The sequence below is a fragment of the Podarcis pityusensis genome (assembly GCF_964106645.2).
Source record: "Podarcis pityusensis genome assembly, chromosome: 8".
NCBI classification, from domain to species: Eukaryota; Metazoa; Chordata; class Lepidosauria; order Squamata; family Lacertidae; genus Podarcis; species Podarcis pityusensis.
The window spans coordinates 46160693-46177247 of record NC_138033.1 but is presented as its reverse complement, the minus strand read 5'-3'; the positions used below and the strand labels follow the sequence as shown (position 1 = coordinate 46177247).

The window sequence follows — 16555 nt, the reverse complement described above, 5'->3', positions numbered from 1 at the left end:
GCCAGAAGTCAAGACTGAAGAGTGTCGGGATTCGGGCCAAAGGGCAAATCAGGAGATGGGGTTGTACAGCAAGCCAGAAGTCAGGTTCAAAGAATAATTAAGAATACAGAAGATGCCAGAGCTCAGGCAGACCACCAAACAAGGCTCAACTGGAACAGGAAGCCCTTCTATACTTCTTCCAATGACCAGTCTGGGTGGGGGAGTCAGTCCAGGGCCTAAAGGCACTTAAGTGATAAGAAAGGATGGGGAAGAATTTTAATTCAGGTCACATTTAAAGATGAATCACCCTAATTCACTTTCTGAAATAATATGAGAATCAAAACAAAGCCATCCTTTGAAATTAGATTTTCTAAATGTTGATAATACAGTTCTCCAGCCAAGTAATGTGTACAAAATGGTACATACTTGGGTAAAGTGTCATGTATGAGTGAAAATAACATTTAAAAAATGCATTATTTTAGGGGAAATTATACTGTACAAAAGTGTGTGTTCAACAAGCTCAACAACTTTCCCCCCAAAAAGCTCAACTTTCACTTTTTGAAATATGGCAACCCTAGTTAGACCAAATTGCATTCACATGTATTCCACACTCAAATACTAATGAATTTGCATAAGGACTTTAAAAAAAATTAATTGCAACCTGATGTGGAAATGTGGAGAACTGGAGACTGGAGGAAAAAGCGAATATGAAAATGACAGATTCCCCCATCACTACTGAGAAACTACTTCTGGCAATTCAGTGATGCACCACATGGGGCAGCTGCAAACAGATCCGGCTGCTTCCAACACCTTTCTCACCCATTTCCTACTGCATTTCATTAACCAGCTCTGCCTTACCAAATTCAGACAGCACAAACTGCTTGTTTCTGTTCTCACCATTTAGGTTAAGCATGGAGGTTCAACTCCACCATCAACTAGCAAGTTATGCAAACAACAACAAAATGGTCTCTCTTCCCTTAGCATAATAGGATGGTAAGGCCCACAACCATATTATAGTGACACTGCGCAGCAGGGCTGTATTGAAATGCCCATGCATATGTGTACTGAAGTATATTTATGGATGCAGGACATTCCTGCAGCAAACTCTCAGGGAGGTGTGAAAATCTGGGGCCAAAGCAGCCTTATACCATGCAACAGCCCCAGAATCTCTTTTTAGTATCAGAGAACTGAATTCTGGAACATGTGAAGCAATGCTGAATAACTGTCAAGAAAGCACAGCCTGGGCTTGTAGTGTTGGGATCAAGCACCGGGGTTTAAGTTCTTTTGAGTTCACATCCTTATTCAGTCATTGCATGATGAAAACTGAAGGACACCTGTAGATAAAATTTTCAAGAGACTAGTATAGTTACTTTTGCATTGACATTCAGACTTCGTTGCGCAAAGCAAGCATATAAACTGGAATCCCAAGAACAGAACGAGTTCCACTCTCCCTGACATTAGCTGTTCCTATTCTGGGTTGTAGCATAGCTTCAACTAGTTGTTCCCTTCTTGTGATTGCTTTTGGTTTTTTATTGTGGTTTTGCATGTTTATCCTCTCTTGAGAATCTCTCTCTCTCTGTGTGGTAATCTAATTCAAGAAAGGCCAAAGATCTCATTCTCCACCTAATTTGGCTTTCAAGCTGTTACATTTTTTTAAAAGTGGTTTGTAAATGAGGCAGGCTAGGAGGATGATTCATATCTATTCAATTCAGAACCATTAATTAGAAAGTATATTACAATGATTTTCATTTCATCACCATCAGAATAAGGCACAAAACACTGAACAAAGTAGTCAAATGCATTTCTTAACACATTGTGTCCCAATTATATACCTTTATTCCCAAATGTACAATATTTACAATTTAGAAAAGTATGTAAATATATTAAGTATACACATTTAATCATATTTTCTCTTCAGCTTTGCAAACCAGAGCACTAACATTCTAGCTTAACACCACCAGTATAATAACCAACATTTTAAAATAGCAATTTACATAAAATATACCGTATTTTTCGCCCTATAAGACGCACCAGACTATAAGACGCACCTAGTTTTTGGAGGAGGAAAACAAGAAAAAAAATATTCTGAGTCTCAGAAGCCAGAACAGCAAGAGGGATCGCTGCGCGGTGAAAACAGCAATCCCTCTTGCTGTTCTGGCTTCTGTGATAGCTGTGCAGCCTGCATTCACTCCATAAGACGCACACACATTTCCCCTTACTTTTTAGGAGGGAAAAAGTGAGTCTTATAGAGCAAAAAATACGGTATTTCCCGTTGCAACAGGCACATTAGCAGTATTGCAATTAAGTTGATAAATATTGATTTCTACACTTGAATTGTTGTTCTTTGCTACATAATGTTGTTGAAAATATAACCTTTTCTCCTAGTTGATTTTAAGCAGCAATGGATTCCGAGAGCAGAATATACTGGAAACATTTCTTGTGAGAATTGTGCAACTCCTGTTCCCTGCAGAATTGGAGTTATGCAGCTTAGTGTCACCATCTGAACCAGCTGTGACTAACAAGGAAAGCAACTGTAACGCTGTAATGCATAACTCAATAAATACATTGAGCCAATATGCAGCAGGTGTGAAGAAAAGGTGAACTGAATTCTACGCTAGAAATCATTAGGAAAGGGATTCAGTGGTGGACCTTGGGGTCACAAATTTCAGTGGCACCCTGTGCAACGCCAAAATTTGTCCCCTGCCTCTCATGCTCCATTCTAAATAATAGTTGTGGTGCCCTCTAGGCTCTGCACCCAGTGCGACTGAACCAGTCACGTTCCTCTAAACCTGCCTCTGAGGGACTGAAAATAAAACTGCCATTATCTCAATACCTTTACAGTGGTGCCCCGCAAGACGAATGCCTCGCAAGACGGAAAACCCGCTAGACGAAAGGGTTTTCCGTTTTTGAGTTGCTTCGCAGGACGAATTTCCCTATGGGCTTGCTTCGCAAGACGAAAATGTCTTGCAAGTCTTGAGATTTTTTTTCTCTTTTCCCCCCCTTTATCTAATCTGCTAAGCCTTTAATAGCCTTTAATAGCCTTTTAGCAGCTAATCCGCTAAGCCTTTAAGCCTTTAATAGCCGCTAAACCGCTAATAGCGCTAATCCGTTAAGCCGCTAATAGGGTTGCTTCGCAAGACGAAAAAACCGCTAGACGAAGACTCTCGCGGAACAGATTAATTTCGTCTTGCGAGGCACCACTGTATAAAGATCTATGTACTTAAAATTCAATGTACAGTTTTGGTCACTGCATCTCAAAAAAAATATTGTAGAATGGAAAAAAGGATACAGAAAAAGACAACCAAAATCATCAGGGGTCTGGAACTTCTTTCTTTATGAGGACTGTGTACACACCATACATTTAAAGAACATATAAAGTGCATGGCTTCCCCCAAGGAATCCAGGAAACTGTAGTTTGTCAAGGGTGCTAGGAAATGAAGCTCTGTAAGGGGATCTTTGGGGAAAGTCTGGTGCTTTAAATGTATGATGTGTATACAGCTGAGGAAAGGTTACGGCATCTGGTGCTTTTAGTTTAGGAAAAAAAGGTGAATGAGGTGTATTAAAAGTATGAACAGTATAGAGAAAGTGGAGTTTTTCTCCTTCTCTCATAATATTAGAACCTTGTGTCACCCAATGAAGCTGAATGTTGGAAGATTTGAGACCGACAAAAGAAAGTACTTCCCATAGCACATAGTTAAACTCTGGGATTCATTGCCACAAGATGCAGCAATGAGCATCAACTTAAGGCAGCTTTTTAAAGAATTGGACAGGTTCATGAATGACAAGGCTATCAATGGTTACTGGTTATAATGGCTGTATATTATCTCCAGTATCAGACATAGCATGGCTCTGAATACCAGGCACAACACAAGAGATGGCAATTGTACTCTTCTTGTTTGCAAACTTCCCAGAAGTACCTGGTTGGACCCTGTTTGTGCTAGATGGGCCTTTGGTTTGATGCAGCAGGGCTGCTCTTTATTTTCTTATGCTATATCTGCTTGCATTACTAAATATTTAGGTGTATACAGCACAAAAATGACGTCCTTGCATAGAATTTATACTGTGCAATAAAGACACTACAGTATACAGAAATGGAGAAAAGATCATGAACAGACCAAGAAAAGCAGTAAATGAGGTGGGGAAGAGCAAGACAACAGAGGTGAAAAGTCCATAGCTAAGTGGTACAGTATATGCTTTGCTTGTGTAAGGTTTTGGGTTCAATCCCCAGCATCTCTTCTGTTAAAAGTGCTCTCAAAAGAGGGCTGGGAAAAACCCTAGAAAACCACTGATGGAGCAGACAACACTGGGCAACGTGGACCAGCTTATGTTTTTTGAAATTGTTTGGTAAAATTAGTTTTGAGGAAGGCTTTAAGAGACAGGAAGTAGGCTTGTCAAACAAGGAGGTCACTGGCCTGGTTAACACATAACACTAAGCTACAATTAGTTTAAGCCATGGTTTGTTGCACAAACTGCAAGTTTACAATGGTTTGTCCCACACATGATCAAAGAAACGTGGTTTGTTTCTCCAATGTTGCTCTTGCCTTGTGCCTTTGTAGTTTGACTAGCGTTTGGGGGGTGTATGGTGGTCAAACAAACCATAGTTAAGGCTGCTGTGTAATGGCAAGCCATAGTTAAAACAAAGCAAGGTTCATAAGCCAACAATAAAGCATGGTTTAAGATTGTAGCTTGTTGGTAGTAGAAACACCAGTTAAGCCGCTGGCCAGGCTTAACACATGCTAAGCCATGTTTTAATAACTCTAGCTTAATAAACCATGGTGTAGCATTAGGTGTGAATCAAGACATTGTTTTATACTGTTGATAGGTGATAGCATGACAGAAGTCACAGAAACAGGAGCACAAGAAGGACAGGGGCTTGATCACAGAGGAGCTATTACAGAACAGATGGAGCAAGCAAGGAAATTTAATGGGTAGGATATTGTCAGTGACAGAGTTATGGGCAAGTGAAAAAGAAATAACAGGCATGAATCAAATAACAGGCAAAGGACTTCAGGTGGGACCGGACATGATCCAAATTGATGGAACAGAAACATACATTTATTTAGCAGAGGTGCTTTGAACTGATTCAATGGGTCAGATACACCAGGAGAGTAAGCCAGCTAGGAATTGTGTTTAGATCAGAAACAAAAACAAAAACATGAAATGAAGTGTCATACTGACACTTGGGAAAGTCACATGCTCCTGAAAAGTAACAGCAGCCTGAGGAAATTCAAAGTTCCCTCAGAAGCACAGTAGTTAATGGCAATCAACTGTATTGCTGCAGCTACAGAAAGAGTAGAATGTGCAGCCAACTGCATAATGTGCATATTTGTTAAACACTTTCTAAGTATTAATTTTCACACTCTAAATTTTTATAGCAGGCATACAGCAGTTATAAATACATGCTAAGTCTGTTTTTACACGAAAAACCCACAAATGTCGTCTCTTAAACAGTAATTGCCAGTTAACAAGTACAGTTCAACACAATCTTCGTAAACATTTTTTTAAAGGTTAGTTTGTTTAAATAACATACACCATTTCTTTTGAAGCTGACATGAAAGAGCCTCATTTGTAGCAATCTTACTTATGCACAATTGACTAAAATGATAAGAAAACCCTTCTACTCAGGTATTAGAGATTGTACTTGAAGCTAGAATCTGCATCTACTAAAAGGATATTACTTTTAGTTAGTTTTAGTTTAGATAAGACCTTACCTTACCAACTGCTCACTTGAAATCCAATTCATAGTTAACAATTGCATCCTTCATTCAAAACCATCAGATAAAGGCACATTTAATACACTTCAACATCACATTTGATGGAGATCTTATACAATATTCAGGTCCGTTGCTAAGTAATGCCTAGACATGCATTCAGATCCAGCAATATTTTATGATTTAAGTCCTGTCTGTGTGCAAAACCAGGCACAGTAGTTTGGTTTTAAAGTGCTGGCAGAAAAAGCAAACTTTTGAATTATAATATACTTTTTAGAAATTGATTCCAAAATAAAAAGTGTTAAAATTCTACAGAACTGAATACATGTTGTGAATGCCACCCACTTCCTTCCTTCCTAGTTCTCCTCTTACTCACTTTCTTCTGCTTTCAGTTAAGGTATTCCTGCAAGCCTCAAGTTATATCACTTGGAAATAGACAAAACTTATTTCTAATCCACATCAAAACTAAGTCATGAATTGTAGCTCATGCCATTCACCCAACCTGCCCACATTTCTTTGTACAGAGCATGACATTTAAGATTTTAATTCCTTGGGCTTTACTCCTGAAATTTGTACTGTCAGATGTGGCCTCCAAACAAGTCCCAATTTTGACTCAGAGTGGAAAATTCCACCTGTGTGATTGTTCATTGCCTAGTACAAAGCCATTGTATTCTTTAAGCGATAGACTGAAATGTATTAAATGTGCCTTTATCTGATGGTTTTGAATGAAGGATGCAATTGTTAACTATGAATTGGATTTCAAGTGAGCAGTTGGTAAGGTAAGGTCTTATCTGAAGGAAGGATTCAAACTATACAGAACTCTAAATAAAGGCTCTTTAGGAAGCATTCTTCACAAAGATTCAATACGCATAAAACAATGAGCACTGTATGCAGATTCAAGACTGCATTTCCATATAGCCTACAAACAAAACTTCAGCCATCTTTTCTTAAAACAAAAACAAAAAATATCATTGTATAATTTTTAAGCTATTAAAAGAATACGTTCCCCAACGAGCCAAAAATAGTTAGCTTCCACTGGTAATGATTTATTTCAAAAGACTTGAGTTGCACTGATAGCAGATCCAGATGCCCAGACACGTTAAAAGGATACTTTCTGAAAACTAGAAGTATTCAGCCATATGCTTTGCAAGGGTGCAACATAACTAAAAGTAGTAATTGCTTCTGAGGTATTTTAAAAAGGACAACATTTCCATAGGCTTGAGAAGTTCTGAGGCACAGATACAATTGGTACTATGGCAGCAGAAGCAGTCAGCAAGAGATTTGAATCCCTGTAGTGCAGTATAAATGCGTTCAAGGAGCAATTAGTCTAGTGCATAAACAATCTCACAGTCAGAATAAGAAGAAAGCAAGTTTTCATATTTTAAATAGGGCACTGCACGAAGCTGAGTAGGAGAGCCAATCAAACTGACATTTTATTTTAAATGGCTGCACTGCTTTGCGAAACAAATGTTCCCTACAGGAATAAATGCAAAGGATTTAACATGCTGGTTTGGAAGTGAGTCTCAGTGAAATATTGTTTTCTAATATGTGCCCCTTTTGTTCAGCTACTATGCATTTCAAAAAATCTTGTACCAGAATAGTACCTAGCAGACTTTCCCATGGAAACAATCAGTCCTGGGGGCACACCTAGACCAAGCCCCTCCTCACCTGCCATACAGTATTTGCATTCATGGCTATCTTGCAACTTAGCCTTCAAAGGAAAAGTGCTGTCCACCAATCTAGCTCATTTTTCTAATATTGTTGAGTGTAAGTGCTCTCAGTTTACAGAGAAATTTGCCATAAATTTCAATGGCAATGATATTTGGCCACTTGAGTTTATGGCTTTGATTAACAAGCAGCATATTTCATTCTCATCCACCTTGGCACAAGGATGCCCTTTCCGCCCAGGATGTCTTACAATCTTTGTTCTACTAAAATAAATAATTTTGCATTGCTTTACCCCAGCTGTCCCCCCACCTGGGACCCTCCAGATGTTCTGGACTATAATTCACATCAGCCCCATCCAGCAGGTCTTTACCAACTGGGGATGGTAGAAGTTGGTAGTCCCAAAACGTCTAGATACTTGGGGGCAGCTGTTTTAATCAAAGCAGGCTATTAGAATTTTCACATGAATTCTTCATTAAAAGAGCCACTATAAGACTTCTGAAGACAAGATAGGGGGAGTTTTTGCACAATGGTATTGCTAGGGATTTAATTTTTTTTTTTTTTAATCCCTAGTGGTCCACAGAACATGTACAGTTCATAAAGACAAGTCCATTATTCGTTATCTCTGTAGTAACCTTCAATTATATCTGAATTAAAATATATCACAGTAACCGTGATGTCATCCCTATACAGCCGTGCTACATCATCAGGAAGAGTCAGCATTGCCATGAGCCTCTCTGGATCAATCTCTCCATATTCATTATTGCCAATGGCATTTCGGATGAGGTGGGTAGCCACGTTGTGGTCATAGGAGCGGATGTGCCTGCCCTTCCTCTGAAGAAGGAAGTTTTGCATGTAACCTAGGTTGGCTGGTTTCTTAAAAGCAAGTGGCGTTTTCTGGGCATTGTCTCCAAGCAGATGCGTGGCAACAAGCTTGACCACCTCTTCATTACTCAACATGTCCCACAGCCCATCCGAAGCAATCACTAAAAATTTATCCTGCTTTCTTATTTTGTGGTACGTGACTTCAGGTTCTGCAGTTAAATAAGGAGGTGTATGATAGTTTGGCGGTGCATACTCATAAATGTTTAAAGCCTCCGTGTTGCAACCATTTCCTAGCACACTCTGCTGAAGTTCCTGGCTCCACTTAAATCTGACATCTCCGAAAGCTCTGGAGGGCATAAGAACTCCCAGCAACCTGTTGTTCACAATGACAGTGTCCTCTTCAGAGGCCGGGTGTTCACTTTTTAACCTTAAAGCTTCCAATTTGTTGAAGGCATTGTGGTCTTGAGTAAGAGGGAGGGCGGACCACATCCCATCTTTATTTTGAACCCCTAGAATTGCTCTACAGTCACCAGTATTTGCAACATGCAAATTAACACTGTCGATGTGAGCCACACATGCTGTTGCGCCCGAGAAAGCCACCTGAAGGGCTATGTTCCTTACCAATTCATTTTCTGTGGGAGCCTGGACTTCCAAAGAGAAATCTGAATCCAGCCTTTTAAATGCATAGATCAGTGCATCCTTCTTAGTATGGCATGGCTCCATGTCCAGGTTCAGCAAGTCTTGCCAATAAACTCTGAGCTGCTCCAAATACATTGGGGCGACCTCATGAAAGAACCTGTCGTTGGGGTGTTTGTGCCACTGCAGAATGGGCAGAACTGGTTTCATGGACTCCATGGCAGACTCAATTTCTTGAAGTGTTTGTTGAGACAGAAGAGAAACAGCAATGTAAGAAAACAGCCTCTCGCTGACCGACTGTGCACAAGCATAGCCTGCATGGCCATCAAAGACTCCAAACATCATCCCTCTGGTCTGCAAACATGTAGCTGCACTTCTACGGTCTTCACTCGGGGCGTTGGCAGCCAAGTGGTTACTCTCAAATTTCAACACTGAGCTCGGGTTCTTCCCATCAAATTCAGGTACTGTATAGGACAACTCATTAGCCCTTAAGATTTCATTTATCTGTGATGGTGTCAGGTGGAAGGAGAAGTCTTCTTCTTCTGTGGAGGTGTGTCTGAAAGCTTTTCTCACAGTGAAGATGCTGTCCATGCCACAACTGCAACTTGACAGGAAAGAAGAAAAGGAGTCTTTGGCAAGCAAACCCCTCCATGCTACTTTGTTCTGGCTCGAAAAGCACCTGGAATACAAACGTCCTTTTCCATGCAAAGAGGATATAATGTTTCTTGCCGAGATGATACTCCAGGAGGTCATAGTACTTGACATCTTAAGAACTGGTTCTGCTTTAAAGCAGGACAATTTGAAAAGCCTACAAGTAAAAAGAAAGCTATTAAATTATTATTTTTTTAAGGCAACAATGCTTCATGTTAACATCCATGCTGTGACTTATACCAAGAGGCCACTGAGAATAAATAAATATTTTGTTTTGTAACTTAATCATAAATTTATAAATTTATAAATTTGTGCATTTTATAAATTTAGGATTTAGTAGCAAGTTAAGCAGATTCTGAAACTGACAACTTTAGATGTTGGTGGAATGCACCTTGGCATGCTAATGTTAAAAGCACATTTAGAAATAACCCTACATTTTCAAATGCCAACACACTGAGGATTGTTTATTTCTAAGGGATAGGCTACATGCCAAAAGTATATTCCGCATTGTCCAATCCTTTGCAGAGTTGTTTCATATCCGAAATATGCTATCTTCCAATCGGAATCTACTCTCAATGGCTATGAATGTACTGAAGTACATTCAGGTTGAGAGGACTTGTACTGAACTAACCCCAGACATGACACCTATTTTGTAATACCTCGTGGAATTATTCCAAGAAGGATCAGAAGTTCTGCATAATCCTATTGCTAGCATGAAATATGGAAAAATAACTAAGCGAAGTAATACCTTCTATTGCACTAGCTTCTCTCTACCTGGAATCCTATGCACACCCACTTGAGACTAAAAACAATGGGGCATTTTCAGAGTCAATATGATTGAGGTCACTCTGTCAGCATAAGCAGGTATGGAAGTTTTGGAAACAATCATGAGTTAGCCTAATGAAAGTATATGCTCAACCTGCATAGTACAAAAGCACTGTCTTGAGTTTATAAGCCTTGGAATAGGTTACAGAGCCCACTGATTGTTTCTAACTCTTTCAAGGGGGCAAGGAGTGGTGTCAAGGTGGCAGTAAAGGGGGTTTGCTTAGCTTATTGGTGGAAAAGAATGCCAGTAGCCCTGGAAACTATCACTCAAACAGGCTTTCTTCAGGAACAGAGCCGTTAAGGTTGCTCTAATCTTAGTTTTCTGTTACACTCTGTTCAACTCCTTTGCACCACCGCTGACATAACTGGAATTGCTACTGGTCATTGCTCACCATCCAAAAACCATCCAAAAACTGTCTGGCACGTTAAACACCTCTTGCTTTGGAGGATGAATGCAAACTTCTCTTTCTAGGTAAGCAGGCAAAACACTGAGCTTTATTGGCTTAACAGGCAGCTACATTGAAACTATTAAAATGTTCTTCTGTTAATTTTTTTCTTTTTTACTGAATATATCTAGTATCCAGAGTTTTCCTTTATGAATCTAGAATGCAGCTGTAGTTACATGTCTGGCTGTACTCACAACAGAAGCGTCAGAAACTGGCTTGTAATTTCCCTCCCCTCTTTGCTCTCTGTTCTCTTGAAAAAAAAATCAAATATGGTTTTTATTGTCCTTCCAGTCCTAAGAGTTGAAGCAAGCCTACATAGCTTATGACACATTGTTATTATTAATAATTACCTGCCCTTCACCTTAAGGCCCCAGAACAGGTTACAACATTAAAACACAGTATCAAAAATAGTTTAAAGCAACTTACAATCACCAAAATAAAGTGGTTCCTAAAAATATACACCTCAAGTGTCAAAAGTCAGGGTAAAGAGGTGTGTATTCAACAGTCACTGGAAGCTGTACAGTTGAGGTACCAGACACACCTCTGCCAAACACATCAAACCAAACACAGTCCACTAACTAAATATGAAGGACTACGTAAGGTGCCTGGTGACTCCGTGTCTATATTATCATGTATTCAGCAAAAACAAAGGTTTCATTAAACTTCTGGTGATCACCATACACAGTTGTTGAAGCGGAGTTTGGCTTTGCAGGCTACAAATGTGCATGCTTAAGGAACTGACTTTGTTTGGGGTCCTATTGCTTGTAAAAAGGTAGTCTCAGGACAGAAAACTTCTACATGTATGATTTAAAAAAAACACATTTTAAAATAATTTTTAAAAAATATATTTTCCAGATATGCACTTACAATCGGGAGACTGTCCTATCCTGGGTAACAGCTGGGCATTTCCCAAGAATGGTCTTTTTTAAGGAACTGTGAAATAAAGAAGACAATCAATATCTATCTATCAACATAAACAGAATCAGAACGTTAAATCCTGCACTCCCTTTACCAATCACATTTTTCTCTTTAATAAGCCTTCCAAGTAATTTATTAACTAAGCACAGGAAGGTATGGAGCCCCTGAACTATTACATGTGTCAGATAAATACCTCATCAACAGCTCATGATATATTGCATTTGTGAATATATAACAAAAGGTTCCTTTGACCAGGCTGGATGTAACATGAGGCAGTGATCATTCTGGAGGAAGCAGGATTGCCAGCTTGGACCTACAAACCAGGTGTAGTTTCTCTAGTAGGGAAGGGCAGCATGCTGTGGGACTGATGGGACTCCGGACACTATCTATCTATCTATCTATCTGATCCACCTAATTATTCTGATTGTAAATTGTCTGATTTTAATATTGTTACAATAATGCCCCAAGACCTTATGGTGAAGAAAGGTAAGAAATCCATTAACTGTGTGTGTGTGTGTGTGTGTACACACACACACACACACACACACACCCCTTCTGCAGGTAAGAGAGAAGGAAAGGTGCGCTAGTTTAACCTCCACACTGCCAATAATGACTGGCCCACCCACTACAGTGGTACCTCAGGTTACATACGCTTCAGGTTACAGACTCCGCCAAATCAGAAATAGTACCTCGGGTTAAGAACTTTGCTTCAGGATGAGAACAGAAATTGTGCTCTGGCGGCGCGGCGGCAGCGGGAGGCCCCATTAGCTAAAGTGGTGCTTCAGGTTAAGAACAGTTTCAGGTTAAGAACGGACCTCCGGAACAAATTAAGTACTTAACCCATGGTACCACTGTACTTTGGTTGAAGGCAGGAGTTGTGAACTTCCCTTTTCACAAGAACAATTACTTGACTTTCCTCCTGTGTATCTTCAAGATGTGTGGTGTTTTGTTTCTTTGTTTTACTATTTTCCTCCCCCCACTTCCTTATTCCTTCTGTCACTTTCCCTTTCTCCCACCTACAATCAATATGGTTTCCTTCTGTTTATATAACCAAAGAGAATGGAGATACAAAACATCTGGCATTTATTTACCTTGTTAATAATACATGCCCCAGCTATATTTCTGAACATAGGTAACGTCCTGCTTCTAAACCTGCTGAAAATCAAAATAAATAAGGGGATTAAAAAAGAAGGATGCAAAATAAACTGCTTTCAGAACAGAAGTTCTTATTTCCTCTAACAGCAAACTTGGTGGTCCCATGCCAATTAGTATCTCAGTTGAACGAAGCTACCTATAGCTTAGGATTTCTAAGTTGTAGGATTTTTATTTCACTTATGAGGCATCCCAAAATGATAAGCATATATAAAACAGTTACATATATAAAAACAGTTTAATACACACACACACACACACACACACACACACACACAACTTAAAGCAACAACGGTACATAAAGAAAATCAATTCAAATCAGAGACAGATACCATCTGGGATAAATATTTCTGAAAGCTTGCTGGGGAAAGAAGTTCAAAGATTGAAAATATTTAAAAGCTTTCCTGTAAGAATGTTAGAAGATAAAAGTTTTGACAATGAAAATGTGAGAGGAGTAAACTACTAAACCCATGGAGAGACCAGTTTTGTTTAATGAAGGCAATAGGGGTGGAAGCAGAAATTGGCCCTAGAGGCCAATTCTACCCCCTAACCCAATCCTTCAACAACAGAAAAGGAACCATCCGAAACAGCATAAAGAAAGAGATAATCCAATTTCCCCTGCTGTTCAGAATGGGGCTTAATTACACAGTCACCTCTGAAACTTCAAACTTCACTCCTCTGTAGAGCTACAGTGCTCAGCTTCAGAGCTCATGGCGCAGTGGGAGGGGGGCAGTCTGACAACCACCTATGCTATGCTACCATCAACCTTCCCTGATCTGTCTCTCTCCACCCCCAATAAGGGGAGAAGGGCAGATTAGCACACTGTGAATCCTCATGGATTCCCAATGAATCAAATATGAATCAATGCCAATTCTCCAAAAATGAACAGCATTTAAGATTTCAATCCTATCCACACTTACCATTGAATTTAATAGGGCTTACTTCTGCATAAACATTAATGGGATTATGCCACAAATTTATTTAATATCAAGACCAGTTACAGCAACATTGCATGTTGCCAGAATACTGTTGTTATCACCATAAACTTCACATTGTTTGCATAATAGATCAGCCAAGGTAATATTACATTGGAACTTGATCAAAGTGGTTCTCTTATTGGTTGCAGTTTAGCTGCAATGGTGTCTGTTTACTTTTTCCTCATGTTGCCAAAGAGCTATCAGGAAGTTCAACAAAGTAAAAAAAAATTCCAACAAAAGTTTTTTTTTTAAAAAGAAAATGAAGGAGGAACAAATTAAGCAAGGACAGAGCAGCCATTCCTCCATGACAAGATTACACACTTGCAGCACAATCCTAATTGTGGCTACTCAAAATAAAGTCCTATTGAATCCAGTTGGGTTTTCTCCCAGGTTAGGATAGCAGCTTTATATATTCACATTTATACTAATCCACACAAATAAAACACAGACATTGTCCCTCCATTAAGATCAAAGCCTGAAAACAGAATAAATGAACATTTCCTAAACCCACTGCTAAACAGGCCGGAGCTGGGAGAAGTACAACAGTATAAACCTACCTCTTAGAATTTTAAAACAGTAGAACAGTAGAAGATCACCCCAAAACTTTGGCTCCTGAGAATTTAGGTATTTTTCTTCGCTTCTTGACCAGGGACTATGCTTTTAGTAAAATTAAAAGGGGGGAAATCAAATGTTAAGAGAGCTCCTAAGAATACGGTTTGACATTCTAGAAAATTTTGGAAAGTTTTGGAATCGGGTTGCCAGCTTTCAAAACGGTTCCTTTTACAGTCGTTTGATCTACGGCAGCAATTAACAGGTGGCAAAGTTAGAAAATCTGATCCTGAAATGTATCACAGGTAAGAATTGTAAATAAACAGCGTTTCGTTTTTACCTGCTGACTTCTTACACATCAGTGAAACCTCTGATAGACACAAGACCGAGCCGCGCCGATAGATTTCATTTTGCTTTGGTTCCCTCCCTCCGCCCCCTCTCCTGGCCACTTGGCAGCTCTCCGCTACACGGAGAACAAGTTGGACAATTCAGCCCGTAACACACTCAAGACAAGCTGACGACTTCAGGGAGGACCAGCTCGGCTCCTCCCCCAGAACACTCAGCGATTGGCTGCAGAGAGGGGCGTGAGGCGACGATGGCGGAGCCAAGTGGCGCGTGTTAGGCGCGGACCGTCCCCGTCCAGCCATGCTGGTCTGCTGGAAAAAGGGGCGCGCGGGCGCAAGAAGTGCACGGCGCGGGAACCTGCTCCCTGAATGCCTTTGGAATGTGAACGTGTGAAGTTAAGGAACAGGTCCTATTGGCTTCAGCGTCCACCGCATCGCAGCTTTAAAACATGTGCAGTTTCCCCTTCCGCGGCTGGGGCGAGCGAGTCCTAGGCACGCTTACTCGGGAGTAAACCCCGCTAGCTTTTGTGAGGTTTGTGCGCTGGCACCGGTTGTAAGCCTATGCTCAACGGGGCTTCCTTTTGAGTAGGACAAACCGCGTTGTTACCAGCCCTGCACAAGCCTGGCCATTTCTACTTCTCCTCGGAAGGGAGCCCCCTTGAAGGGTGTGGCTGTATGCTTATTATACCTAAGATTCCGGGCTTGTCTCCTACCACACGACGCCCGTCTGCTCCCAAGTAAGCCCCAGCCACCTTCCTCAACGGAGCTTCCTTGCAGCAGGAAAGCGTGCAGGCAAAGGCGGCCGCTGCTTCCGACGCTGGAGGCTCGGCCCCTCCTCCTCCCGCAGCCAAACCCAGCTCGTCTCCTTCCTCGGCTCCCGCAGGACACCAAGCACCCCCTTACCCGCTTGGCTTGGCAGAGGCAGGGATCTGGGCCGCCGCCGCCGTTCATGCCAGTTGCCCCACCTGTCCATGGTCGCCTCCCGCCTTCCCCACCCACCCGCCCCCCAGTCCGTCGCCGCGCCTTGTTCGCCTGCTTGACGCGAGGTGATCCGCCGCCCGGCGTCTGCAGCGCGGCGAGGTTCTCCTCTCTGCCTTATCGCTGCTGCCTCCGCGTCCTCGGCTCACCTCGGCCTTGAGCGACTCTGCCCCAGGTGCTTGGCGTCCGCCCAGCTTCCCTCCCACGGCTGTGAAGGATACGGGTCACCAGCGACCTGTTGCCTGCTTCGCGCCAGGCCTGGGGTGTGCGTTATAGCGGATGTGCTGTTCCGCCTTGCCATAGAAAGGCCTGCTTTTCTCTCTTAAGAGGCTTAATGGTAACATTAGGACTCGGGAGCAAAGAGGAGGGCAAGGAAAGTTGTGCTTAGGACGGTGGCCGCCTTAATTCCCATTAGGGGGACCCTAATGATACTTTTATTGACATGTCTCAGCTATCCAAACCAGACCCCATTAGGCTACTAAACCTCTGGTCTGCCCTCCCCTTGTCAGAGGTGCTGGAAAATGCTGAAGTCAGAGCCGTTGAGCCCAGGACCTGCTTGCTGGTGGGCTTCCCAGGGAGGCGTCTAGGTAGCCATTGTGATAACAGGATGCTGAACTAGATGTGTGACTGGCCAGAGCCAATAGGCTCCTCTTCTGTTGTGTACAATAAAAAGAAAATGCAGTAAAAGCTAAACACTAAATGGTTAAACAAAAAACCCCAAAAGACAGTGGCTAAAAATCAAACATCAAATCTGAAGAAGTGTGCATGCACATGAAAGCCTATACCAAGAACAAACTTAGTGGGTCTCTAAAGTGGTACTGGACATTAAAATTATATATATATATATATATATATATATATATGAAGATAAATGCATCGCCATTAAAAAGCCACAGCAC

The 16555-nt window shown here is 41.2% G+C and overlaps 1 protein-coding gene and 1 long non-coding RNA gene across 10 annotated transcripts; one reads left to right on the top strand and one right to left on the bottom strand.

Moving 5' to 3' along the window:
• Positions 1–2093: 2093 nt before the first annotated feature.
• On the top strand, positions 2094–5114 carry LOC308483863. The gene is made up of 2 exons (XR_013989821.1): positions 2094–2822; positions 3190–5114. It is a non-coding gene; the product is annotated as an uncharacterized lncRNA (long non-coding RNA).
• On the bottom strand, positions 4986–15654 carry PDP2 (pyruvate dehydrogenase phosphatase catalytic subunit 2). Of its 9 annotated transcripts, none has more exons than XM_081018132.1 (5): positions 15582–15648; positions 14343–14442; positions 12748–12811; positions 11606–11671; positions 4986–9624 (listed from the first exon to the last, which is right to left on the bottom strand). In XM_081018132.1, exon 5 carries the CDS (start codon positions 9579–9581, stop codon positions 7968–7970), a length of 1614 nt encoding a protein of 537 aa, XP_080874258.1. In that variant the 5' UTR covers positions 9582–9624; positions 11606–11671; positions 12748–12811; positions 14343–14442; positions 15582–15648; the 3' UTR covers positions 4986–7967. The 9 variants fall into 9 exon arrangements, with proteins under 9 accessions (XP_080874258.1, XP_080874260.1, XP_080874259.1 ...); XM_081018134.1 differs by having other exon boundaries at positions 12748–12808; XM_081018133.1 differs by lacking the exon at positions 15582–15648 and adding an exon at positions 14675–15448.
• Positions 15655–16555: the final 901 nt, after the last annotated feature.

Excerpts from the sequence above, each read along its gene's own strand:
- PDP2 (XM_081018136.1), bottom strand. The coding sequence starts at position 9,581 with ATGTCAAGTACTATGACCTCCTGGAGTATCATCTCGGCAAGAAACATT.